The following is a 20,328-nucleotide window of genomic DNA, read 5'->3' as shown; positions in this document are numbered from 1 at the left end:
TTGTTCGTATTAAAGTGGGTTCTTATGTGTGTATAGTAAATATACATTTTCTGTTAATTTTTTTCTAGTTTAATTTCTAATTGAAATAGAGAAATATCTCATTGGCACTGAATGTATAGTTTTTGGATTTATTGTATCACAATCGTTTGCAAATATACAAACTATTAAACTTGATACAACAATCAGTGTTAAACTCCATCTTCAGCCCGACCAAAAGAAAATCATTTGTAAAAACGTGACAACTGCTGCATTATGTGCACTGAAAATGCATTTAATAACTAAACATCTTGTAAATAGTGCACCACTTTCTCTGTTACCATTTTCACCCCGTATCTCACTTTCAGAAGATGTTAAGAGTCATAAAGTTTCACTTGTGAAATCTCTTGCTGGAGTCTTTGGCGTGGTCGACGAGCAGCTGGCAGGGAGTGAACTGGTTTCCATAAACCTCCTCAAAACGCTTCATTTTCTGCACCAGCTTGTCGGCTCCAAATGAGTCAACGAAACGGAATGGGCCTGAGATGAAGTAAAAAATCCTTTATTCACCACAATGGTGTGTCTTTAGGTGCTGGGACTGCGTAAATAACATCAATATCAACTACTAGAATGTGTCATGTATGTCTTACCTCCTAAACAAGGTGGGAAGCCGAGTCCAAACACTGCACCGATATCTCCCTGCACAGGGTCGGGCAGAATGCCTTCCTGCAGACACAGAATGGCCTCGTTCACGAATCGAGACACGAGTCGGTACTGAACGTCTTCATCAGAAGAGCTAAAGAAGCAAAGCGAGGATGATGAGGTGAGGTATTTATTTGTATGAAAATAAAACGCGTTCTTCACAGTGTTCGTGTCACTGGAGTGACTTACACAGCAGGGGGCGCTGTTAGTTTAAAACTCTTTAGAATCTCCTCTGCTCCCGAGTTCACCTTCTTGTCTTTCGCTCCATACACATAACAACCTTTTCCCGACTTTCGTCCTGATGTTCACAAACACATGATATAACACTTTGAACAGCAAAATTCAAAGGTGCTTCTCTCTCCTTTTTGCAGTTTGATAGTCCAGCAACAGTGTGCTTCATGTACCTTTGTAGCCTTTCTGGACCATCGTCTTCAAAACCTCGACATTGCCTCCCCCGAATCGTGTTCCGAACGCCTTACCGAGATCCTCTGCAACGTGAGCCGCCACGTCAATACCGACCTCATCAGCAAGGGCCGCCGCGCCGACAGGAAACCCGAATCCTGTCGTTAAGACGTCCAGTTTCTTAGGCCCAACTCCTTCCTTCATCCACACGATAAAAGATGATATTAAATAATTCAAACTATTTCAGTTGGCTCGTCTTTGTCAAAGCATCAAAGCAAATACCTGCAAGACTCTGACGGCCTCTGCTAACATGGGTGCCAGACAACGTGTGGTGTAAAACCCCGGACCGTCCTGCGTAACACACACGCGTGCGGTCACAAATCAACTTTAATGTCAAATATTACTACTAACATACGTGTTCTCACCCCCACTACAATGATGACCTTCCCCTGTTTGAGTCCCACAGATACAGCCGATGCTGTTGTGTCTCTGGATGTTTTGTCTGTGGTGATGATTTCCAGTAACTGCATTTTATCCACCGGAGAGAAGTAGTGCATTCCGATCAACTATAACACAAACACACATTTGCATTAAAATACAGCAAATCTCTTCATTTACAGCCTTTAAAGGAACAACACAGGGTTTTTAGGAGGATCTATTGACAGAAACGCAATATAATAGACAAAACTATTTCTGGACGAGTATAATTTTAAAGAGGTTCCAGGTAAACTGCTTCGTCACACAGCAAATATTACAACAAAAACAACAACATATCTTGGTTCTAACAAACAGAAAAACCAATGTTACTGATCCGAATCAAACCTCCTCGGGGGTGATTTTAAGACCATCTTTCTCTCCAATGACTCTCTGCTGGAAAGTATCTCCATTGATATCTATGAGCATCTCCGCTAAAAACCTTACTATCGCAAGTCCAAACGCGTCTGCTGGAAAGACTTTATAATATTAGCGCAGGTCCTAGCTTCTTTTATCCTTTGTTTTATACTTAAAATCCACAGACCTTTAATGGTATGTAATAATTATGACATCGCTCTTTCTACACTCTTTATAATGCCCGTATGATCTCTTCCTTGCGTCAACATGAAAACAACATCTTTTTGTACTATAATGGCCACCGTTGTTTTTGCACCGAGCAATTCGTTGCAAATCTATAATACAACGCTAGTGGCCGCTGTAAATCAAAAACTGCACCTTTAAGCAAAACTAATGGATTGCGGCTATAATAATATAATCAGATTGCTTTTCACACACCATTTAGCTAAAGAATGTTTAAAGTAAATGATGAAAGTATCTTTAATAGAGTTCAAATATCTGCACACCTTCTCAGGTCTTTTGCTGGCTGCTGCGATGTCTTTGATTGGGAGAGCTGACGTGTTGGTGGCAAAGATACAGTGGGGGGGAATAACCTGCACACAAATATGTTTCATGTTATCTGCATAGTGTGACACACACACACACACTTATATATTTGAACTTACAGCCTCAATCTCCTTCACCACTTTGTGTTTGATTGACAGGTCTTCGAACACGGCTTCGATCACCATGTCCGCTGTGTCAAAGCCACGATAGTCCAGCTGTCCTGATAACGTGGACAGAATCGAGTCCCTCTCAAACGTCGTAAGACTCTTCTTCTTTGTTTTGTCATGAAGCCTGACACAGAAAATAATTGTATCGTTTGACATTTAAAACTAATAGAAAATGTTTATGACTTTTTGTGGAATACAAAAGAAGATATTTTGAGAAATGTCTCCGTGGTTTCATGTGTATACAATTCAAGTCAACAGGGGTCAATGTTGTTTGGTTATCGACGTTCATCAAAATATATTTTATTGTGCTCTGCAGAAAAAATAAAGTCATACAGGTTTGGAATGACGTGAGTGAGAATAAATGATAAAAAGATAATATTTTCGGATGATCTATGCCTTAAAATATGTATACATTTAAACATAATTATACATTTAAACATATACATTTAAACATATACATTTAAATATTTTAAAGCTGAACATATTTGCGCAAATGTATGTTTACTATTCTTTTAAGCAGCTTATATTGATATTTCCAGATTTTCCATGACCATATAAAGTTACAAGCCTGACATCTAGTGGCTGTGAGCTGTATTTTCCTCTCTGTCTGTGATGTGCAGTGCTCTCTGCTGTCGCACACTATGACCTGCAGCTTATGTCTGAGTGAGTCTTTATTGTTTTATCTTCTTTTATGTTGCTATTTTCTCTTTTCACCAACCCTTTGTACACCTGTTGTTGACCTCTGGCGAGTCCTTCCCCTGTCGTGTCCTTTAGGATGGTGGCCACGCCCTTCTCAATTGATATCTGAGCGATACCTGCACCCATAAGTCCCGCCCCCAGGACAGCTAGCTTCCTGAAAAGTAAACAGGTCAATACACCCATTCATATCAAAGTCCTGATGACTTCATTCTCTTAGCCCCTCCCACTTTACATACTTTACTTCTCTCTCTGGCTTCCCAAAGTGGTTCTTTTTGCAGGCCACCTGACCGTGATACAGACCAATCAGAGCTCTGGACTCTGATGTCATTGCCAACTTGCCAAAGTTCTAGAAAGAAAATCACAGATGAAATCTCTGATATCAGTTGTTGCTTCTAAATATCAATGTCATATAATCAATATAAACTGACCTGCGATTCAGTCTGATATCCTGCAGTCTGACCGCTTTCAATGCCTGTCTGTATACACTGATCAACACACACACACACTTGTGAGTTCATGATTGTTTATGGATGTATGTGTGTGTGAGTGTACGTGGTAGTAAGTGTGTTTTAGTGTGTGTGGTAGTGAGAGTGTGTGTGTGTGTGTGTGTATGTGTGTGGTAGTGTGAGTGTGGTAGTGAGAGTGACACTGTGTGTGTGTTGTAGAGTGTTTGGTAGTGAGTGTGTGTGTGTGCGGTTGTGAGAGACTGTGTGTGTGTGTGTGTGTGTGGGTGGTAGTGAGAGTGTGTTTGTGTGTGGTAGTGTGTGTGGTAGTGAGATTGACACTGTGTGTGTGTTTTAGAGTGTGTGTGTGCAGTAGTGAGAGACTGTGTGTGTGTGTTTGTGTGTGGTAGTGAGTGAGTGAGTAAATGAGTGAGTGAGTGAGTGAGTGTGTTTGTGGTAGTCAGTGAGTGAGTGAGTGAGTGAGTGAGTGTGTGTGTTTGTGGTAGTGAGTGAGTGTGTGTGTGTGTGTGTGTGTGTGTGTGGGTGGTAGTGTGTGTGTCTGGTACTGAGTGTTTGTTTGTGTGTGAGTGTGTGTGTGTGTATGTGGTAGTGTGTGTGATAGTGGGTGGGTATGTGAGTGTGTTTGGTAGTGAGAGTTTTTCTTTGTGTGTGTGTGTATATGCTAGTGTGTGTGTACGCTGTCTGTGTTGTACTGGGAATGTGTGTATGGTAGTGGGTGGGTAATTGTGTGTGTGTGTGTGTGTAATAGTGAATGTGTGTACCTCTATGATCTTCAGTGGAGCAGGGTAAAGCCCTTTGCTTTGTTTCATTACTTTATTGTGGACAGTTTTGTAGATCTGTTTCCTGACCGGTGGCAGACCCATCACAAAATCCTGCATCTCTGAAAGAACATTTAATGGATTGACTACAGTCTGTCAGTCTGTGTGTTTGTGTGTCTGTGTTTGTGTTTCTTACTTTGCATTAAACCTTTCTTCTTTTCTACAGTGATTTTTTTCCCTGCGAGACCTTTAGCAAACTCAACAGCCACTTCTTCCAGATACTCGATAGTTCTCTCTTCTGGACTCTTCAGTCCTGGTCCTGCACACAGGTGAGTTTTTTTTATTGATACTGAATGTTTAGAGTTTTTTCCATTACATGAACACTATAAACAATAAAACTCACAGACACAATTCCATAAGCTTCAATAAAAAAACATAAGGGAAACTTAAACTGAGTGAAAATTACCCAAAGGATCCACTAGCTGATGGACAAGACCCATTTTTTTGGCTTTATCGGCACGAATGTTCCTGCCGGTCAACATCATATCAAATGCTGCTGGGAGGCCCACCTATCACACGCACACACATCATTATAAGACAGGAAAACGCCGTGTTAAAAAAAGTCTTAATATATTTGATCTGAAAGTAAGGGAGTGTCAGTAAACTCCTCACCATTTTAGGCAGTCTCTGAGTCCCTCCGGCCCCGGGCAACAGTCCCAACATCACCTCTGGGGTGCCCAGAATCGTTTTCTTACTCTTAGTGGCCACACGGTACTGACAGGCAATGGCAAACTGAGAAACAAAAAAATGAGCGTCAGCAATCCAGCACACATGAAATATTTGCTGGTTTTCTTTTTATTAAAGGGGAAGATCCCCTGGGTCTTTCTTGCTGCTAACAGAGTCTTGGATTATAACAAGACGGGCAATAATATCTGCTAGGAACATTTTATGAACGAAAAAAAATAATTTAAGCTGTTTTAAAAGTCCATTTAAAATGTTGCTTATTTTTTAATGACATAACGGACAGATGAATGCCTAAAGTAAAGGAAATCTCAAGAACAGGGCCTGACCTCAAGACCGCCTCCCAGACAGGACCCATTAATAGCCGCCACTATAGGAATCGGAGATTTCTCGATCTGTTCAAACATCTTCTGACCTTCCTGTGAGAGTGATGTCACTTCCTCTGGTGTCTTGCAGGCCTGGATCATACTGAGAGAGATGCTGATGAATATGAGTCTTTAAAATGACTCGACGAACTGTGTGTGTGTCTGTGTATGGTACCTGATGTCTGCTCCTGCGATGAAGCATCCTGGTTTGCTGGAGATGAGAACGGCGCTCTTCACCCCCGAATTCCCCCAAATCTCTCTCATCACATCGGTCATCTCTGCCTGCATCTGCCTTGAAAGAGTATTCACCTGCGCACAGATCTTAACATAAACTACAACATACTATAGATGCTATCACGTCACACGTAACAAGGCTGAGAGAATTTGTAAAAGTTTCAAGTATTTTTCTAAAGGAACAATGATAGAGGAGAACAAACCTTTGAGTTGGGATCATTGATTCGCACCACAGCAACATTGTCCTTGACCTCATAACTAACATGAGTGCGTGCTGCAAACAGAAAGAAAGAGAGACAGTGATTTCCATAGAAAACAATCATTAAAAAGGTCTTAATTATGTTTTTTATTACCAAGCACAGCTGATGATACAGAAAGACGTCTCTGTCCATGACCTGTGACTCAAAACATAAATACACACCATCACTTTAAGAGTCAATCATTGAAAAGGTCACAGGGACCTTCATACAGAGCGAAGTTGATTTTCCATAAAAAAGTAACATTTATTTACGAATCACTTTTTTTCATTAAAACATACATGGTTCATCTATTTTAAGGTGGAAGTGCATTTGTACAGAGTATCCTAGTATATAAATATGGCAACAATTCAATGTTATTTAATGTTATTAAAACCATACGTCACTGTGCCATAGCATCACAGACGTAATTATATTTAATAAATGTAACAGATGAAACTATGACCTTTGGCCTAGTATCCCAGTCTCCTGAAACCGTGACCTCTGTACCAGTTTATTCCCCCCTCCCACCTGTCACAGTCACATGACCAAACACACAAGTTAACGCGACTGTGTGCATCCAATCAGAGGACAACAGGACACAGGAAATGTATATTTTGAAATAAACACTATAAAGTAGAGGAATGAACAGTATGAGATTAAACAATGGTCAAGTTATAAACAAATGCACATGATTATTAGCAATGGTGTGTGAGACTGTGCACGTTAACATTGTGACAAAAGATCAGAATATAAAACACAGACTGTAAATAATGACGCAAAGAATCTACAACAACAAAATTTAATTTATAATGTAACCAGATTTCCCCTAAAATATTACTAATCAATGTTATTACTGTTAACCTGTGGTAACTTAGTACAGGCCAAAAAGTTTGGACAAAAAGTTTCTGAAACTTTCTTTAGCTGTTTAAACAACAACACACAACTTATTATGAATTTACAGTAACAATAATGTATACTGTTGGTATACTACATGGTATAATAACAACCCATATGTTATTTTTAACCTGCAACACACCAATTTCATTAATAATATCTTATAATTGTTATTACATAAAAATGTATAATATACATTAGAATTGACTGTGTCTGTATTGATTCACCTGCCGTGACCTGAAGTAACTGTGTCAAAGTTCATTCGTGCAGGTCACCCCTTTAAATGTGACCTCAACTAACCTCATTTAGAAATATATCAACATGTTTAAGTATATAAACGTATATATAGTTTAAATGTAAGTTTGTCACCTGTGATATTATTCGCAGTTCGGCAGCAGCCGCGAGCCAACAGCAGTCCTGTGCTCGCCATCCTTATGAATGACGTCACCACCAGCACAGCGCGAGTGCGCGTGCACGCACGTATCAGTGGTCCGCGAAGCTGCAATCAGACTGTTTAGTGCCTTTTAATTACATTTTCATCCAACTTTTAATGTTGTTTCAAGGCAGTGTCATTAAAAAACGTGTTTTGTTAAAAAAGTATTTTCAAAAGCATAATTTTAAGAGGCCACACAACATTACGTTTTGGGTTTCCTTTCGTTTTATGCTTTTTCTATCATCGTAAATATCTTAATATATGACACTTTTAATTGATAAATATCATATACACACATGGAAATGTAGATATTTTAATAAAATATACATTTTTATAAATTATATTATTATTATCATGTTTGTCTTGTATTATAAATATACAATTAGACTAAATAACACACATTCCATCGTTTTTTTTTTTTTAAACGAAGAGTGCTGGTTTGTTGTCGAAAGTTACATTTATTTTAAATAAAAAGGCATTTCCATCATACAATTACAAAGCTTATATCTAGCTTATTCAACAACTGAACTTTTAATCCAATTATACATATCAAATCACTATAGAAACAAATATATAGAGAAGATAAAAATGTGCAATGCGAAAAAAAAGATTAAATAACATTTCTTTGTGTTTTGGTCCGGCATTGATTCGGGCTGCTTGGGTTGCGCGGGGTCCTTTTAGTCGTGCGCTGCTGTAGTCATTGGACAGACGCGACACATCAAACTCTCTCTTCATTCTCAAACATACAGGTAAACATATATGTTTATAAACGTTTATAATGGCAGTCACGAGCTTTGTATGATTTATCAACACGAGCTTTGTTGAATGTGATTTTAAAAAGTGTGAGCAATGCAGAGGAATTTAACACAATGCTAGTTATTTGTGTCGTAATTTCGTTTTGTGCTTCATTAATTGGTTTTTATATTCGTTTACTGTCCTCTGTGGTTATGTGGTGGTCGGTGAAGTTTTATAAGGATGTTAAATGCTTCACAAGCTGTGAAAGTGTTTAATGTCGTTGTATGTATGTCCTTGTACAACCGGCTGACAGAATTAGGTGAAGGGTCACACACACACAGATGAGATCAGATCAGTGTCATACACTTAAACTGTTATTAATATACATACTTAAATATATCTACTTTGGTACCAAAATGTTTTTGGATGCTTAAGTGAATTATTATTTTATGAATGACATTGCAATAGATAATATCAAAGGAAGTGACTTTTAAAGTATAAGTACACTTTTTATTTAACAAAATAATAAAAACTCTTTTAATTGTTATAATTAATACCAACGTTGTACAGTTTATGGCTGTGAAACACGTACATAGTTATGTGATGAACTACACTTGAAATGAGCTGACTTCATATTTGTCCTCTAAAAATGACATGGACATCTATTAGTTAGGCTTTGCGGGTGTTATTTGGTTAATCATCAAATGCATTCACATTTATTAAATTTGCCCCCCAATGTATTTTTCTGCTGGCCACTATACATTCTGTGTAAAATGTCAAAATATATCTATTAACAAAAATGAAGAAAGTGAATAGTGACTGAGACTGTCCGTCTCTAATATTCTGTCATTTCCTTTTTGTTCCGCTGCTAAAGGGTGTTGTTTTTAGAAATGGCAAATTATTTTAATTTTGGGGTAGAACCAAAATATTTCCTTGGTGGATCATTCGAATTGTATTTTTATTGATATTCCAGGTTTCTATTCGATCTGTGTTAATGTGTTTGAACTGGTCGTGTGTCCAGCAAAGTTCCAGATAACATATTTAGAGTTTTTTAACTTATCAAGAGAAATATGGCAATATGTCATTATATAACAAATAGTAGTTGTAGTTTATACGATTAAATGACTAAACCTGCCATGCTCCTCTGAAATAATGGTGTTGAATATAATATTCTCTCATAAAAATTTTTTTTACAGGAAGTTAAAGATGGCATCGATGTTGATGAATTCCCTGAGGAACGGTCCAGTGACATCTGTGCAGGCCGCTCGGTTCGGTAAGACGGCAAGGGTCTCAGCAGAGCTAATGAACACCTCATTTTATGCAGCGAGTGAAAGAATACTGAAGATGTGCATGTCATTACTGCTCATTAAAACTGTATAACAATGTCTTTCGGTGTCCTCTCTCTCTCTCTGGCTGTCTTTAGCTGTTCGTTCCCTCAGCTCGACTGCTCATCTGAAAGCTCAAGGTAGTGTGTCAGGTGTGATGCTGACCAGCTCTCACGTATTTTAACAGGAATTGAAGTATAAATACTTAATAACGCATGATTATTTAACATTTTTGTTGTAAAAATCAAACAGCAAAGAGCAAGAAAACTCTTGACAAACCGGGAGTGAGGAACATTGTTCTGGTGGATGGTGTCCGAACCCCCTTCCTCCTATCGGGCACTACGTAAGTGTGTGCAGGGGACCAGATATTAGTGACAAAATGAATTGAAACAGGTTGAAGAAGGGGTCTTTCGGGTAGTGTAAGATTTCTGTTAAGTTTCACATAGATGCTTAGGTCGAGATCTGTTCTGGTGACTGATTCATCTGGTATTTTGTAAAGAACGTCAAATTATTTTGTTCTTATTTCTGTTTTCTACATCATTAGATACTCAGATCTGATGCCCCATGATCTGGCCAGAGCTGCATTACAGTATGTCACCACACACACGCACACAAATATACACAATGATTTTCAAAATCAGTATATTTAACATGGTTTTTCATAATAAGATATATGAACATCCTTTATAGAAGACACAGTTGGGCAAAGTAACATGTACACGTTTAACAATTTTCTAATACATTGGAAATATTTACAAGATATATAAAGTGCTGTTGTCTTGCACAATATTGCTTCTCAAGTGACCTGATCTTGTTCAAATGAGTTTTTGCATGGTATTCGTCCAATGGTTTTGTTATCTTGGGTGTTAAATGTGTCTTGTTGATTTTTTCCAGGGGTCTTCTGAACAAAACCAGTATCCCTAAAGATGCTGTTGATTATATCGTCTATGGAACTGTGATTCAGGAAGTGAAGACCAGTAATGTGGCCAGAGAGGTCAGTCTGTCTTCTGCTCACACTGTCTGAGATCATTTCAGTTATTCCATTGTTTGGATTTTCAGGTTTGGTGGTGCATTACCTTACAATTTCTTAAAGCGTAGGTAACACAAGCAGTCAATCTCATATTAATCTTGAGTACCTATAGCGTAGTATTGCATACTTTGTATCTTCGAAGAGTCTTTAGTTTGATCACATTTATAAGAGACAGATACAGCTGTATGATTATTTCCGAAAACAGGTGAGCCCTGAATCCTTGCAGATGCACCGTACACGCCGATTGCCAACAAAACACAGACATATGACTTCATTTGATTTACCGCGTGCGGTTCAAGTCTCCCAACTTTAGTGCTGGGACCGCACAATCTATCAGTTTCAAACCATCTCCAAATCCAGCGTTTATATAACATCCATCACCGAAATACAGTGAGCAAACAAACACAGCTGAACTTGTGCAATGAATGAAGCACATTGATGGGCGTGCTCTTTCTCTAGTGTATCGCCCCGATAAATACTACGTCATGCGTCCAACTAGTTTCTTAACAAGTTGACCATGTCAAGCATAAGAAACCAGCAAAAGTTACAGTGTGAAGAAGTCAGAATGCATGAAACAGTTTTGAATCCCCTTTTTTTCAAATTTCGGGACGGATAGAGAGTTTTATCTCCCGTTTAGCACTTTAGCTTGAATTTCAATTTTTAATATCCGAGTATAAAATGAACTAGGTAAGATGTTCATGTAAAATGAAATGGTGTTGTTTTTTGTTGTAGGCTGCTCTTGGTGCTGGATTTTCAGATAGGATTCCTGCTCACACAGTGACTATGGCGTGCATTTCTTCCAACCAAGCAATGACCACAGGTACTGGACACACACACACACACACACGAACATTCTGTTATTGAAAGCATGTCCTAATCATATATAGCAACATAATCCACTTTTAATACACATTCACTAGTCCTGCAGCAGAGTGGACTGAACACATTCACACATGACAATAAATAACATTGTGTGTATTGTTTATTTCGTAGCTGTTGGTTTGATCGCTTCTGGCCAGTGTGAGTCTGTGGTCGCCGGAGGCGTCGAGTTCATGTCCGACGTTCCGATTCGCCACAGCCGTAAGATGAGGAAGACGATGCTGTCACTCAACAAGGCAAAGTCCATCGGCGCTCGGCTCTCTCTGCTGGGCTCCATCCGCCTCGCTCACCTCGCACCAGAGGTACTGCATTACCCACAATGCACGTGATACTCACAATCCACAATGTGTGGGGATCTTGGTTGTATTTAGTCAACTTCATGGTACTCAAACTTCAGTATTAAACATCAGCACATAACTTGCTAAAAAAGTGTGTCTTTGTTTAGCTGCCGGCTGTAGCTGAATTCTCCACTGCAGAAACGATGGGTCACTCCGCCGACCGTCTGGCGGCTGCGTTCGGTGTCACGCGTGTGGAGCAGGACGAGTTTGCTCTGAGGTCACACACTTTCGCTAAGAAAGCTCAGGACGCTGGACTGCTCAATGATGTCATCAGCTTCAAAGTGCCAGGTGAGCAATAAACTCAATGTGCAGGCAGATTTTGTTGTTTGATGAAAGTTGATAACCGGGTTTCTGCACACATTGGATTGCATTTTCTCAAGCCTGATGGTTTGCCTTGATTTGTTTAAACATTGTGATTTTGCTTGTGTCACAGGAAAGGATATTGTGTCGAAAGACAACGGGATTCGTATCTCCTCCATGGAACAGATGGGCAAACTGAAGGCAGCCTTTATTAAACCTCACGGCACCGTAACGGCCGCAAACTCCTCCTTCCTGGTCAGATAAACTCAGTCTTTTTGATCTCATCCGATTTGATCATCCATTTGTTTTAAGGAACTTCAGTCACTCAAAGAGTAAATGTGTGCATGTGTTCTCTTAGACTGACGGTGCGTCTGCAGTTTTGATCATGTCAGAAGAGAAAGCTTTGGCTATGGGTTACAAGCCTAAAGCGTATCTCAGGTACAAACAAGAGCAGTGCCTCACATCAAAAAGTACCACCAGCAGCATCTCTGAACTCACAACGAATTTGTGTTTTATTACAAAACAGTTCTGAATTTACGCTTGAAGCCTTACGTTCGCAACAAAGCAAACGTGACTGATAAATAACTTTACATAATGATTTTATGAATTGGCTATGATACATTGATTATATTAATGTGTTGTCAAACAGATGAAATTATGTTGCACTTTTATAAATAATATCATAAGGCGTCAACAAATTATAAAGCCTAAAATCAATTTCATGCATTACCTATTAGAATTTTACCTAGCTGAGGATCTGTAATGAAAGGTGTTGATATTTTTTCATATTACTGAAGTTTCAATAAATCCTCATTTATATCAACTGTAATGTCTTATAGAATAATCAAACTGCAGCCTAACACCAAATGCTCATTTCAAGGTTTTACACGGTTTGTTGTTGATATTTTATTGTTTTGCATGTTTTCTACAGAGATTTTGTGTACGTTTCTCAAGACCCAAAAGACCAGCTGCTTCTCGGGTGAGTTTCGTGCTTTGGGTCTTTTCGTCTGCGTGGTCGTGTTGTCATTTTACACTGCGTGTCGTCCGTTTTTGTGATTGATTTTTGTTCCGTCTGCTGTAAAATGTTATGTGGAGGATACTTGTTGATTCTTGGATATAGATCACAGTCCTGTTGATTGTTTAGGATGTTGAATATGAGTCAGTACTTGAAAATATTTTCTCTTTCTGTCCCTCACAACTCTTCTTTTTTTCTTCAGGCCGACCTACGCCACTCCTAAGGTCCTGGAGAGGAGCGGTCTGACCATAAACGACATTGATGTTTTCGAATTCCATGAAGCTTTTGCTGTGAGCCTCACCTTTCAGTTTCCCTCAATCTAATCGAATAATTGTTAATACTATTTTGTGTCTCGTGCACTTCAGCTGTCATCAGATGTCGTTTTTGTTGTTTTAGGGTCAGATCATGGCTAACCTGAAGGCGATGGACTCTGACTATTTTGCACAGACGTATATGGGCAGGAAATCTAAGGTCAGTGTGTTTGAGCATACACTCGCAAATAAAAATGACATGACAACATCATATTTATTATATCATATCATTTTTCAGGTTGGCGCACCTCCAATGGACAAGTTTAACTCATGGGGGGGCTCTCTCTCTCTCGGGCATCCATTTGGTGCCACAGGCTGTAGGCTGGTGACCACCGTAGCCCACCGTCTGCAGAAAGAAGGGGGGCAGTACGGCCTGTTGGCAGCATGTGCCGCTGGAGGACAGGTAGGCGTACATACTCATTTGCACTCGTGTAGATGCAGAACCTCAAACATCCCCTCACTGTTTCTCTTGTGTATCTATTTCAGGGTCATGCTATGGTGATTGAAGCTTATCCCCAATAATCTCTGTAGATACATTACACCATAATGCACTGCGCACACAGTTCGATTCTGTAAATATGCCTCGAAATGCCTTGAGAAGGATTGTTCCTGAAATGTATCTGGAGGTTGTTTGTTTGGAAATGATGCTTGTGACCTGGATGTAAATGTTAACATAGCTTTGTTGATTATAAGATATTTTTGCATGCTGAATATAGCACTTCAAACAGGCCAGTTGAATTCAGTCATTAAACAGGGAATCTAGATTTCTTCTTCTGAACACCAGACTGCTCTTTAATTTATCTGTCATGTATAGCAGATTGTTTTTTATCAACGATATTTGTCTGGATGTGTTCACTTCAAATACGAATAGGTCCATGGTCACTTTAGCTCTTGATGATCGGCAAGAACGACTGATAGATCAGCTGTAAAAACAAAGGCACAACATGTGCCTCATAGGGTAACAATGTGGAAACATCTCGTCTCTTTCCTCGCCTTTTCTAAAAAGAAATAAACATCATTTGAAATCACCAGTTGTGCTTATTTATTTTTGATAAAATGTCACATTTGATTACTTGCCTCTTCATAGTTACTTTTTAAAACTCATTAATATGCGTTGTTAAACAGATGAGCAATTCATGAACAATAAAGTATTGTTATAGTAGCGTTCATCGTACACACGCTGGACGAAGTTAACTTCCAGCCGCTGTTCGGTTGAAATATGACAATTTATTTAGACATAATTTATATTCATTCATATGCATATTTTATTGTATTAACTTAAATTAAAATTACTACACAGTTTTAGGTTTGGGCCACATAACATTTGTTTGTGTTGTTGTTGTTGTTCTATTTATACATTGATAATAAATTATAATAGTAAAAAAATAACATTTATGATATAATCTTATTAAAATGAATGTTTTATCGTTTTTTTATTGTAATGAAGCTTGTTATGCTGTAAGGAATAGAAATGTAGGATTGCGTGATTTTGGCGCAGTGTTACGTCACAAAAAGGTTTGCGCACATTCACGAGCGGATCCAAGAGGCTGTTTACCAGAGAATAATTGTATTCGTAAGCACCCAGAGGATCTGCTTAATCCGTTGCGAATCCCTTGACGTGTAATTTAGAGGTTTCAGCTCCTCAGATGATGAACTACAAATATCGCCGTCGGACTAAAACGCAGCGCGCCGGGATCCCGCACGCGCGCGACAGCTTCTTTTCATCCCTCACTTTTCAAGTTGTTTTCCGTCAAATTGCTCGTTTGCCATCATTTCAAATTCCCCCAAAACGTCGGCTTCATTAAATTATTTTTAAACGAATTAATTCCGACGTTTTTCCAAGCAAGCGTCACGCCTCAAGCCTACTTCTATATTTGCGTATTAATGTTGTTATTTGTGCAGAAAAGTTTTCGGGGAGGTTCAGAGATCTCGAGCAGGAGTGAGACGGAGAGGCAAAAAATGTTTTTATCCAGATGCAAAACGCAGTAAAATGTAAATAGCGGTTGCGTGTCGGTTTTTGTTTTAACCTTCAAACGCCGCGAACCCGCGAGACGGGCGCCGCAGCGCGCGCTTTGATCAGCCGCGCGCCTTTCATGCCGTTTGACTGGAGAACGCGCGCGGTGCTGTCGGTACAAATCTGCCTCACACTCCTCACCCCGTCAAACGGAGAGACACTGAGGTGAAAGCGGGAGAGAGAGTGGCTGGGAGATGCTTTAATCTCGTCCTTCTGCACGCGCTCGCACCTGCGTGAGATTTCTCGCGCGCTTTCAAGCGGAGCGCGTGCGGCCCCCACGCGCCTCCACGAGTTTACCGCGCGCGGTTTCCGGCTGCCGCTGCGAGGCCGCAACGACAAACACGAGCTGTGAGAAGAATATTATAACGTTTAAAAGCCTCTTCGGGCTCGTGGGAACTCGAGGTAATCGTTGATATAGGATAAATCTGTATTCTAAACTTCGCTCAGAGCGAATTTCACGTTATTAAACTGTCGCAGAATATGAATGTTGAGCTCAGATGTTGTTTTTGTAGTTTCGTGACTGAGAATTGCGATATTTTGCAAGATTTAGTCTTGGGACTTCACTAGCAAAAAGTTATACGGTAATATATGAAGAGTTTGGTTCCAAAATTAGATTTAGATTAGAATTAATTCATTATGTTTTCTATGTGTCTTCTTGGGTAAATTAGCTGTATTTTTTGTAGTTATGGTGGCTTAAATCAAAACAAACTAACTGCAGTTTCATTGATATAAGTTGGATTGCACAATAAAAAAACATGATTGTCAATTTTTATCTCATTTTGGAACCAAACTCTTCATATTTCCAATTAGTGCCTATGAGTAAATGCCAACATGCTTGTTTTTCAGCACCATGAAGTCAAAACAATACGTTACCACGTCTGGCTCGGATGTGATCTTGGATTCTTACACTCATTTAAGTGTAAAAAGAACGATGGAGATAATGAACTGATGTTTGTTGCGAATTTCACGTTAATAAACTGTCGCAGAATATGAACGTTGAGCTCAGATGTTGTTTTTGTAGTTTCGTGACTGAGAATTGCGATATTTTGCAAGATTTAGTCTTGGGACTTCACTAACAAAAAGTTATACGGTAATATATGAAGAGTTTGGTTCCAAAATGAGATAACACCGTTTTTAATTTTTTAACAAATATTTTTATTTATTATGTTCTCCTTGTGTCTTCTTGTGTAAATTAGCTGTATTCGTTTTAGTTATTATGGCTTAAATCAAAACAAACGAAATGCAGTTTCATTGATATAAGTTGGATTGCACAATAAAAAAACATGATTGTCAATTTTTATCTCATTTTGGAACCAAACTCTTCATATTTCCAATTAGTGCCTATGAGTAAATGCCAACATGCTTGTTTTTCAGCACCAGGAAGAGTCTGTAAATCAAAACAATACGTTACCACGTCTGGCTCGGATGTGATCTTGGATTCTTACACTCATTTAAGTGTAAAAAGAACGATGGAGATAACAAACTGATGTTTGTTGTGAGGCGCACAAAGTTTAATACCAATTCTGCTGTTAAATCCAGTAACGTTGGTTGTGTACTTTTATCCAGCAATACGAGTTGTAGAGTGAGGAACTCACATCAGTTCATTTACAACAAAATGAGTGTAAGAATCCAAGATCACATCCGAGCCCGACATGTCCCCTAAAAGCAACGCTATGGGCTCAAGCAGAACTTTCTAGTCAGTAGAAATCTCCCGGAGTCTCTCAGGACCAGCTTGAATTTTTAATTGAATGCCCATACGGGTTGTTTGAATATTTGATTTTTATTTGATTTAATTTGGCTTTATTGAGGCGTGAACTTGTTTTGGTGACTCTTAACAACAGTCGTATCATTTATGTTTTAATTATCACTGTTTACTATATCAGTTTCTCTGAAGTGATTGGAGGGTCTCTTGAGGGTGTTCGATATAGGATGTCCCCAGTCAACGTCTAACACCGGAAGAATACAATATGTTTATACAGACGAGCTTTCTTATTTCTTATATAATTGACGTCCTGCCATGTTTTTGTAATAATGCTGCATTGTTTTATTTGCTTTTTGGAATTCCTCTCTTAGGCACGTTCGGCATTAACGCCCAGAAGAGGAATAAATCATTTTTTTACTCCAATTTGTAAACTGTATCGATCTCCGCCGGCAGGAGATATGCCGGCGGATTCATCTGGAGCGAAGGATTTATTTCATTCTGAACAGGCCGCTGACACAATTCTCATTAAGCAACAAAAATCATTAGCACCGTGCACAGCTACATTCGTACAAATCGAGTAAGTGCTCATTTTTTTCCACCAAGGAACCATGGGAGCGGTGCGCGAGAGAGAAAGCGATTGGGGGGGTTTAGCTCCGGTGTGAAAAAATATCATAAATTAAAATGGACGACATGAATTGAGCGCGGAATGTCAAACACTGTCAACAAGACGGCTCTCTGTCACGGGGAGAATTTGAGACATTAACAGCTTCTGTCATTCTGCTGACAAAATGGTAGCAGAGATTTCCCAGGGTGCCGAGATGACTGCTGGCGTTTGTCAACAAGCCGCTGTCAGAGCAGAGAGAGAGAAGGGAGAGAGAGAGCGAAAGCATACACAGTGTCACTGACAGCTACCACACCAGCATCCCATGAGTCCTCCTCACCACCCAGAAAGAGAGAGAGAGAACAACGATGAGGGGGGAAAAGAAAAGAATGGATGGAAAGATGGATGGATGGATAGATAGCAAGGAGGGGTGCAGGTCTCTGGTGCACCTTTCATATAAAATTGCAGGAGGAAAATGAGCTGTCACTCCAATTCCCAGGATGCTTTGCTGTTTAGCATAAGTGCGCTGTGTGGGCCGCTGTCGGACAGACTGACTCAGAGAGATAATTAACTAAAGCTGCAGTTTTTCCTCCTCTCCCTCCCTCCGCTAGACGCCTTCTCCAGCGCTCATCTGCATTTTTGCCAGAGGCGAGCGGTTAGCACAGGAGCCGGGTGGAGAGAGGGTAAGAAGCCAATTAGTCAGATGGATGGATGAATGATTGACAGCAGGCTGCTACCTCGGTTCCACTCTACATTAATGCCGTGCTCCGCTCGGCCCCAAACATGCGTGCAATGGCGTGTAAGCGCCGGCCCGGAGTCGCACGCTGTTCGCTCGATTTCGCCCGGCCTGGAATCATCCTGCGCCGCTCCTTCTCATCCCGTCTTTTTTTGTTGTCTGTCTTCACCGTTGCTCTAATCTAAACCCTTTGTGGCCCCCGAGTCTTTGTTGTTCTTTTATGTTTTCTTTCAGGCCGTCCCTCTCTGCTCTCCTGTGTCCCTTGCTGGAGATAAAAACGGCGGCACGGCTACCCTAAGAGTTTCGCTTACATGCCTCGATCTATTTGTGGGCGTCTTTAGCATGCTGAGGGCCATATAACCATCACGATTGTGTTCTGTGATGTGTTTTATGTTCCTGTGATGGCGGTTGTACACATAAACAAGTGCAGGGCCTTCACCGCCGAAGTCGCTTAAAAAAGGTAACGTTTGAACTTTTGCTTCTGCTTGAATAATTTCCAGATTCCAGAATGACTTGTCTGTTAGGTGGGATTCATCGGTCTGGTTTTACGAGATTAAATCAGGGATTAACGGGGATCCTGGAGAGAGAGCAAAAGCATGGTAACTTTGACTGAACCGCAGACTTCCCGCAGCGATGTCTTGACATCAATGAGTTCGGTGTAATTCAGTAAATCATATTGTCTCTGTATTATCTTTCCAGGCATAATCTCAGCCACATTTGTATGGGATCAGGAAATATTGAAACAAAAGATTTTGGTCTGTGGGAATAAAATAAGTTTGAATCGAAGAACTCCCAGTAGACACCAAAATTAATTTAATGGCAATGAAAATAAGGCTGTGAGCGAAAGTCTGTTTAAAAAGTATTGTCTTAAAGTCCCCGGATGGAACTAAAAAATAATAATAAATGGAACTGGCAGCAGACTGACAGTTGAAGGGGAGGAGTTAACGGATGCTCCGCCCAAGATGTCTAACATGAGTCATTTAAGATGAATAGTCACTGCAGGACGGAAGTGCATTTTCAGATTATGATGGCACACAAATAAAAAAAAGAGATTGACCTACATTGATAGACTATTTACAATAAAAGCTACAATATTTCATAAAAAAATAGGCATTGTAATTTTTTATTTCACTGGAACTTTAAGGTCTTACGTCACATCAACCTAGACAACCCATTATATCCAGAGTTGTATTTTTAAAGACGACATGAAATCAAAATCATTTTTTTTATATTGTAGTGTGTTTTATACGTGAGATATCAGAGCTGTTCATTATTTTTTTTTAATTCAAGTGCCCTCATAATCGTTAATCAGAAATGTTTAATTACGCCCCCCCAAAACGACTTCTCAACACTTCCTGTCTTGAGGACCGGCGCGAAAGTGGGACTTTTAAATCGGAAAGGTGCGGGTGGAGACTACGGTGGGGAATAATCCTCCACGTTGGACTGCAAACTTGCGTTCAAAACTACCTCCAGAACTGTCAAACGATTAATCGCATACAGAATAAACGTTTGTTTAAATAATAAAGGTCTACTGTGAATATTAATTTTGTATTTATAAACACAAAAACATACACACATCTATAAGGATGAATAATGACCAGTAATAGAATTTACAAACAAAAGTTTTTCTAAATATTTTCGTGTATGAATATGATGTGATTAATTGCGCTAAATCTTTTGACAAGACCATACCTTCCATTTTGTTTGCAAAACTTATCTCTCAACAATCCAATCAGTTCTCGATGTGGGAAATGAAGTCCCGCCCTATAATTTCGCCGTTTCACTTGGATATACATCACTATACGGAAAAGAATACGATTGTTACTTCCCTTTCACACCAACTTTAACACAAATTAAAAAACATTGTTTTTTATTTAAGCATTCATCAAGCAGA

The 20,328-nt window shown here is 39.5% G+C and overlaps 2 protein-coding genes across 3 annotated transcripts; one reads left to right on the top strand and one right to left on the bottom strand.

The window, feature by feature from the left end:
* Positions 1-114: 114 nt before the first annotated feature.
* hadhaa (hydroxyacyl-CoA dehydrogenase trifunctional multienzyme complex subunit alpha a) lies at positions 115-7,479 on the bottom strand. Its single transcript, XM_056764950.1, has 20 exons — positions 7,385-7,479; positions 6,236-6,277; positions 6,086-6,156; positions 5,824-5,957; positions 5,613-5,751; positions 5,215-5,334; positions 5,009-5,111; positions 4,739-4,861; positions 4,546-4,664; positions 3,749-3,805; positions 3,557-3,666; positions 3,340-3,474; positions 2,574-2,745; positions 2,415-2,501; positions 1,503-1,643; positions 1,360-1,428; positions 1,080-1,275; positions 865-973; positions 624-769; positions 115-513 (listed from the first exon to the last, which is right to left on the bottom strand). The coding sequence occupies exons 1-20, from the start codon at positions 7,443-7,445 to the stop codon at positions 368-370; spliced, it is 2,280 nt and encodes a 759-aa protein (XP_056620928.1). The 5' UTR covers positions 7,446-7,479; the 3' UTR covers positions 115-367.
* Positions 7,480-8,085: 606 nt separating this feature from the next.
* On the top strand, positions 8,086-14,409 carry hadhb (hydroxyacyl-CoA dehydrogenase trifunctional multienzyme complex subunit beta). 2 transcript variants are annotated; one of them, XM_056765369.1, is made up of 16 exons: positions 8,086-8,197; positions 9,380-9,456; positions 9,607-9,648; positions 9,761-9,851; positions 10,053-10,097; positions 10,403-10,502; positions 11,271-11,358; positions 11,532-11,719; positions 11,863-12,043; positions 12,189-12,310; positions 12,414-12,493; positions 12,987-13,034; positions 13,273-13,360; positions 13,467-13,541; positions 13,620-13,784; positions 13,868-14,409. In XM_056765369.1, exons 2-16 carry the CDS (start codon positions 9,390-9,392, stop codon positions 13,901-13,903), a joined length of 1,416 nt encoding a protein of 471 aa, XP_056621347.1. In that variant the 5' UTR covers positions 8,086-8,197; positions 9,380-9,389; the 3' UTR covers positions 13,904-14,409. The 2 variants fall into 2 exon arrangements, with proteins under 2 accessions (XP_056621347.1, XP_056621346.1); XM_056765368.1 differs by having other exon boundaries at positions 9,607-9,660.
* Positions 14,410-20,328: the final 5,919 nt, after the last annotated feature.

Source organism: Triplophysa dalaica, chromosome 13 (assembly GCF_015846415.1).
Source record: "Triplophysa dalaica isolate WHDGS20190420 chromosome 13, ASM1584641v1, whole genome shotgun sequence".
Lineage (NCBI taxonomy): Eukaryota > Metazoa > Chordata > Actinopteri > Cypriniformes > Nemacheilidae > Triplophysa > Triplophysa dalaica.
Note: the sequence above shows the minus strand (reverse complement) of the source record. Positions and strands in the feature narration are given on the sequence as shown.

What these genes read in the sequence shown, in the direction of transcription:
- hadhaa (XM_056764950.1), bottom strand. Translation starts at nt 7,445, where the DNA reads ATGGCGAGCACAGGACTGCTGTTGGCTCGCGGCTGCTGCCGAACTGCG. An exon ending in TGTATCATCAGCTGTGCTTG is followed by an intron (nt 6,157 to 6,235) that starts GTAATAAAAAAC and finishes TTCTGTTTGCAG; the next exon opens with CACGCACTCATGTTAGTTAT. An exon ending in GGTCCAGAAAGGCTACAAAG is followed by an intron (nt 974 to 1,079) that starts GTACATGAAGCA and finishes TGTGAACATCAG; the next exon opens with GACGAAAGTCGGGAAAAGGT.
- hadhb (XM_056765368.1), top strand. Translation starts at nt 9,390, where the DNA reads ATGGCATCGATGTTGATGAATTCCCTGAGGAACGGTCCAGTGACATCT. An exon ending in AGCTCAAGGTAGTGTGTCAG is followed by an intron (nt 9,661 to 9,760) that starts GTGTGATGCTGA and finishes AAAATCAAACAG; the next exon opens with CAAAGAGCAAGAAAACTCTT. An exon ending in TCGCTCACCTCGCACCAGAG is followed by an intron (nt 11,720 to 11,862) that starts GTACTGCATTAC and finishes GTCTTTGTTTAG; the next exon opens with CTGCCGGCTGTAGCTGAATT.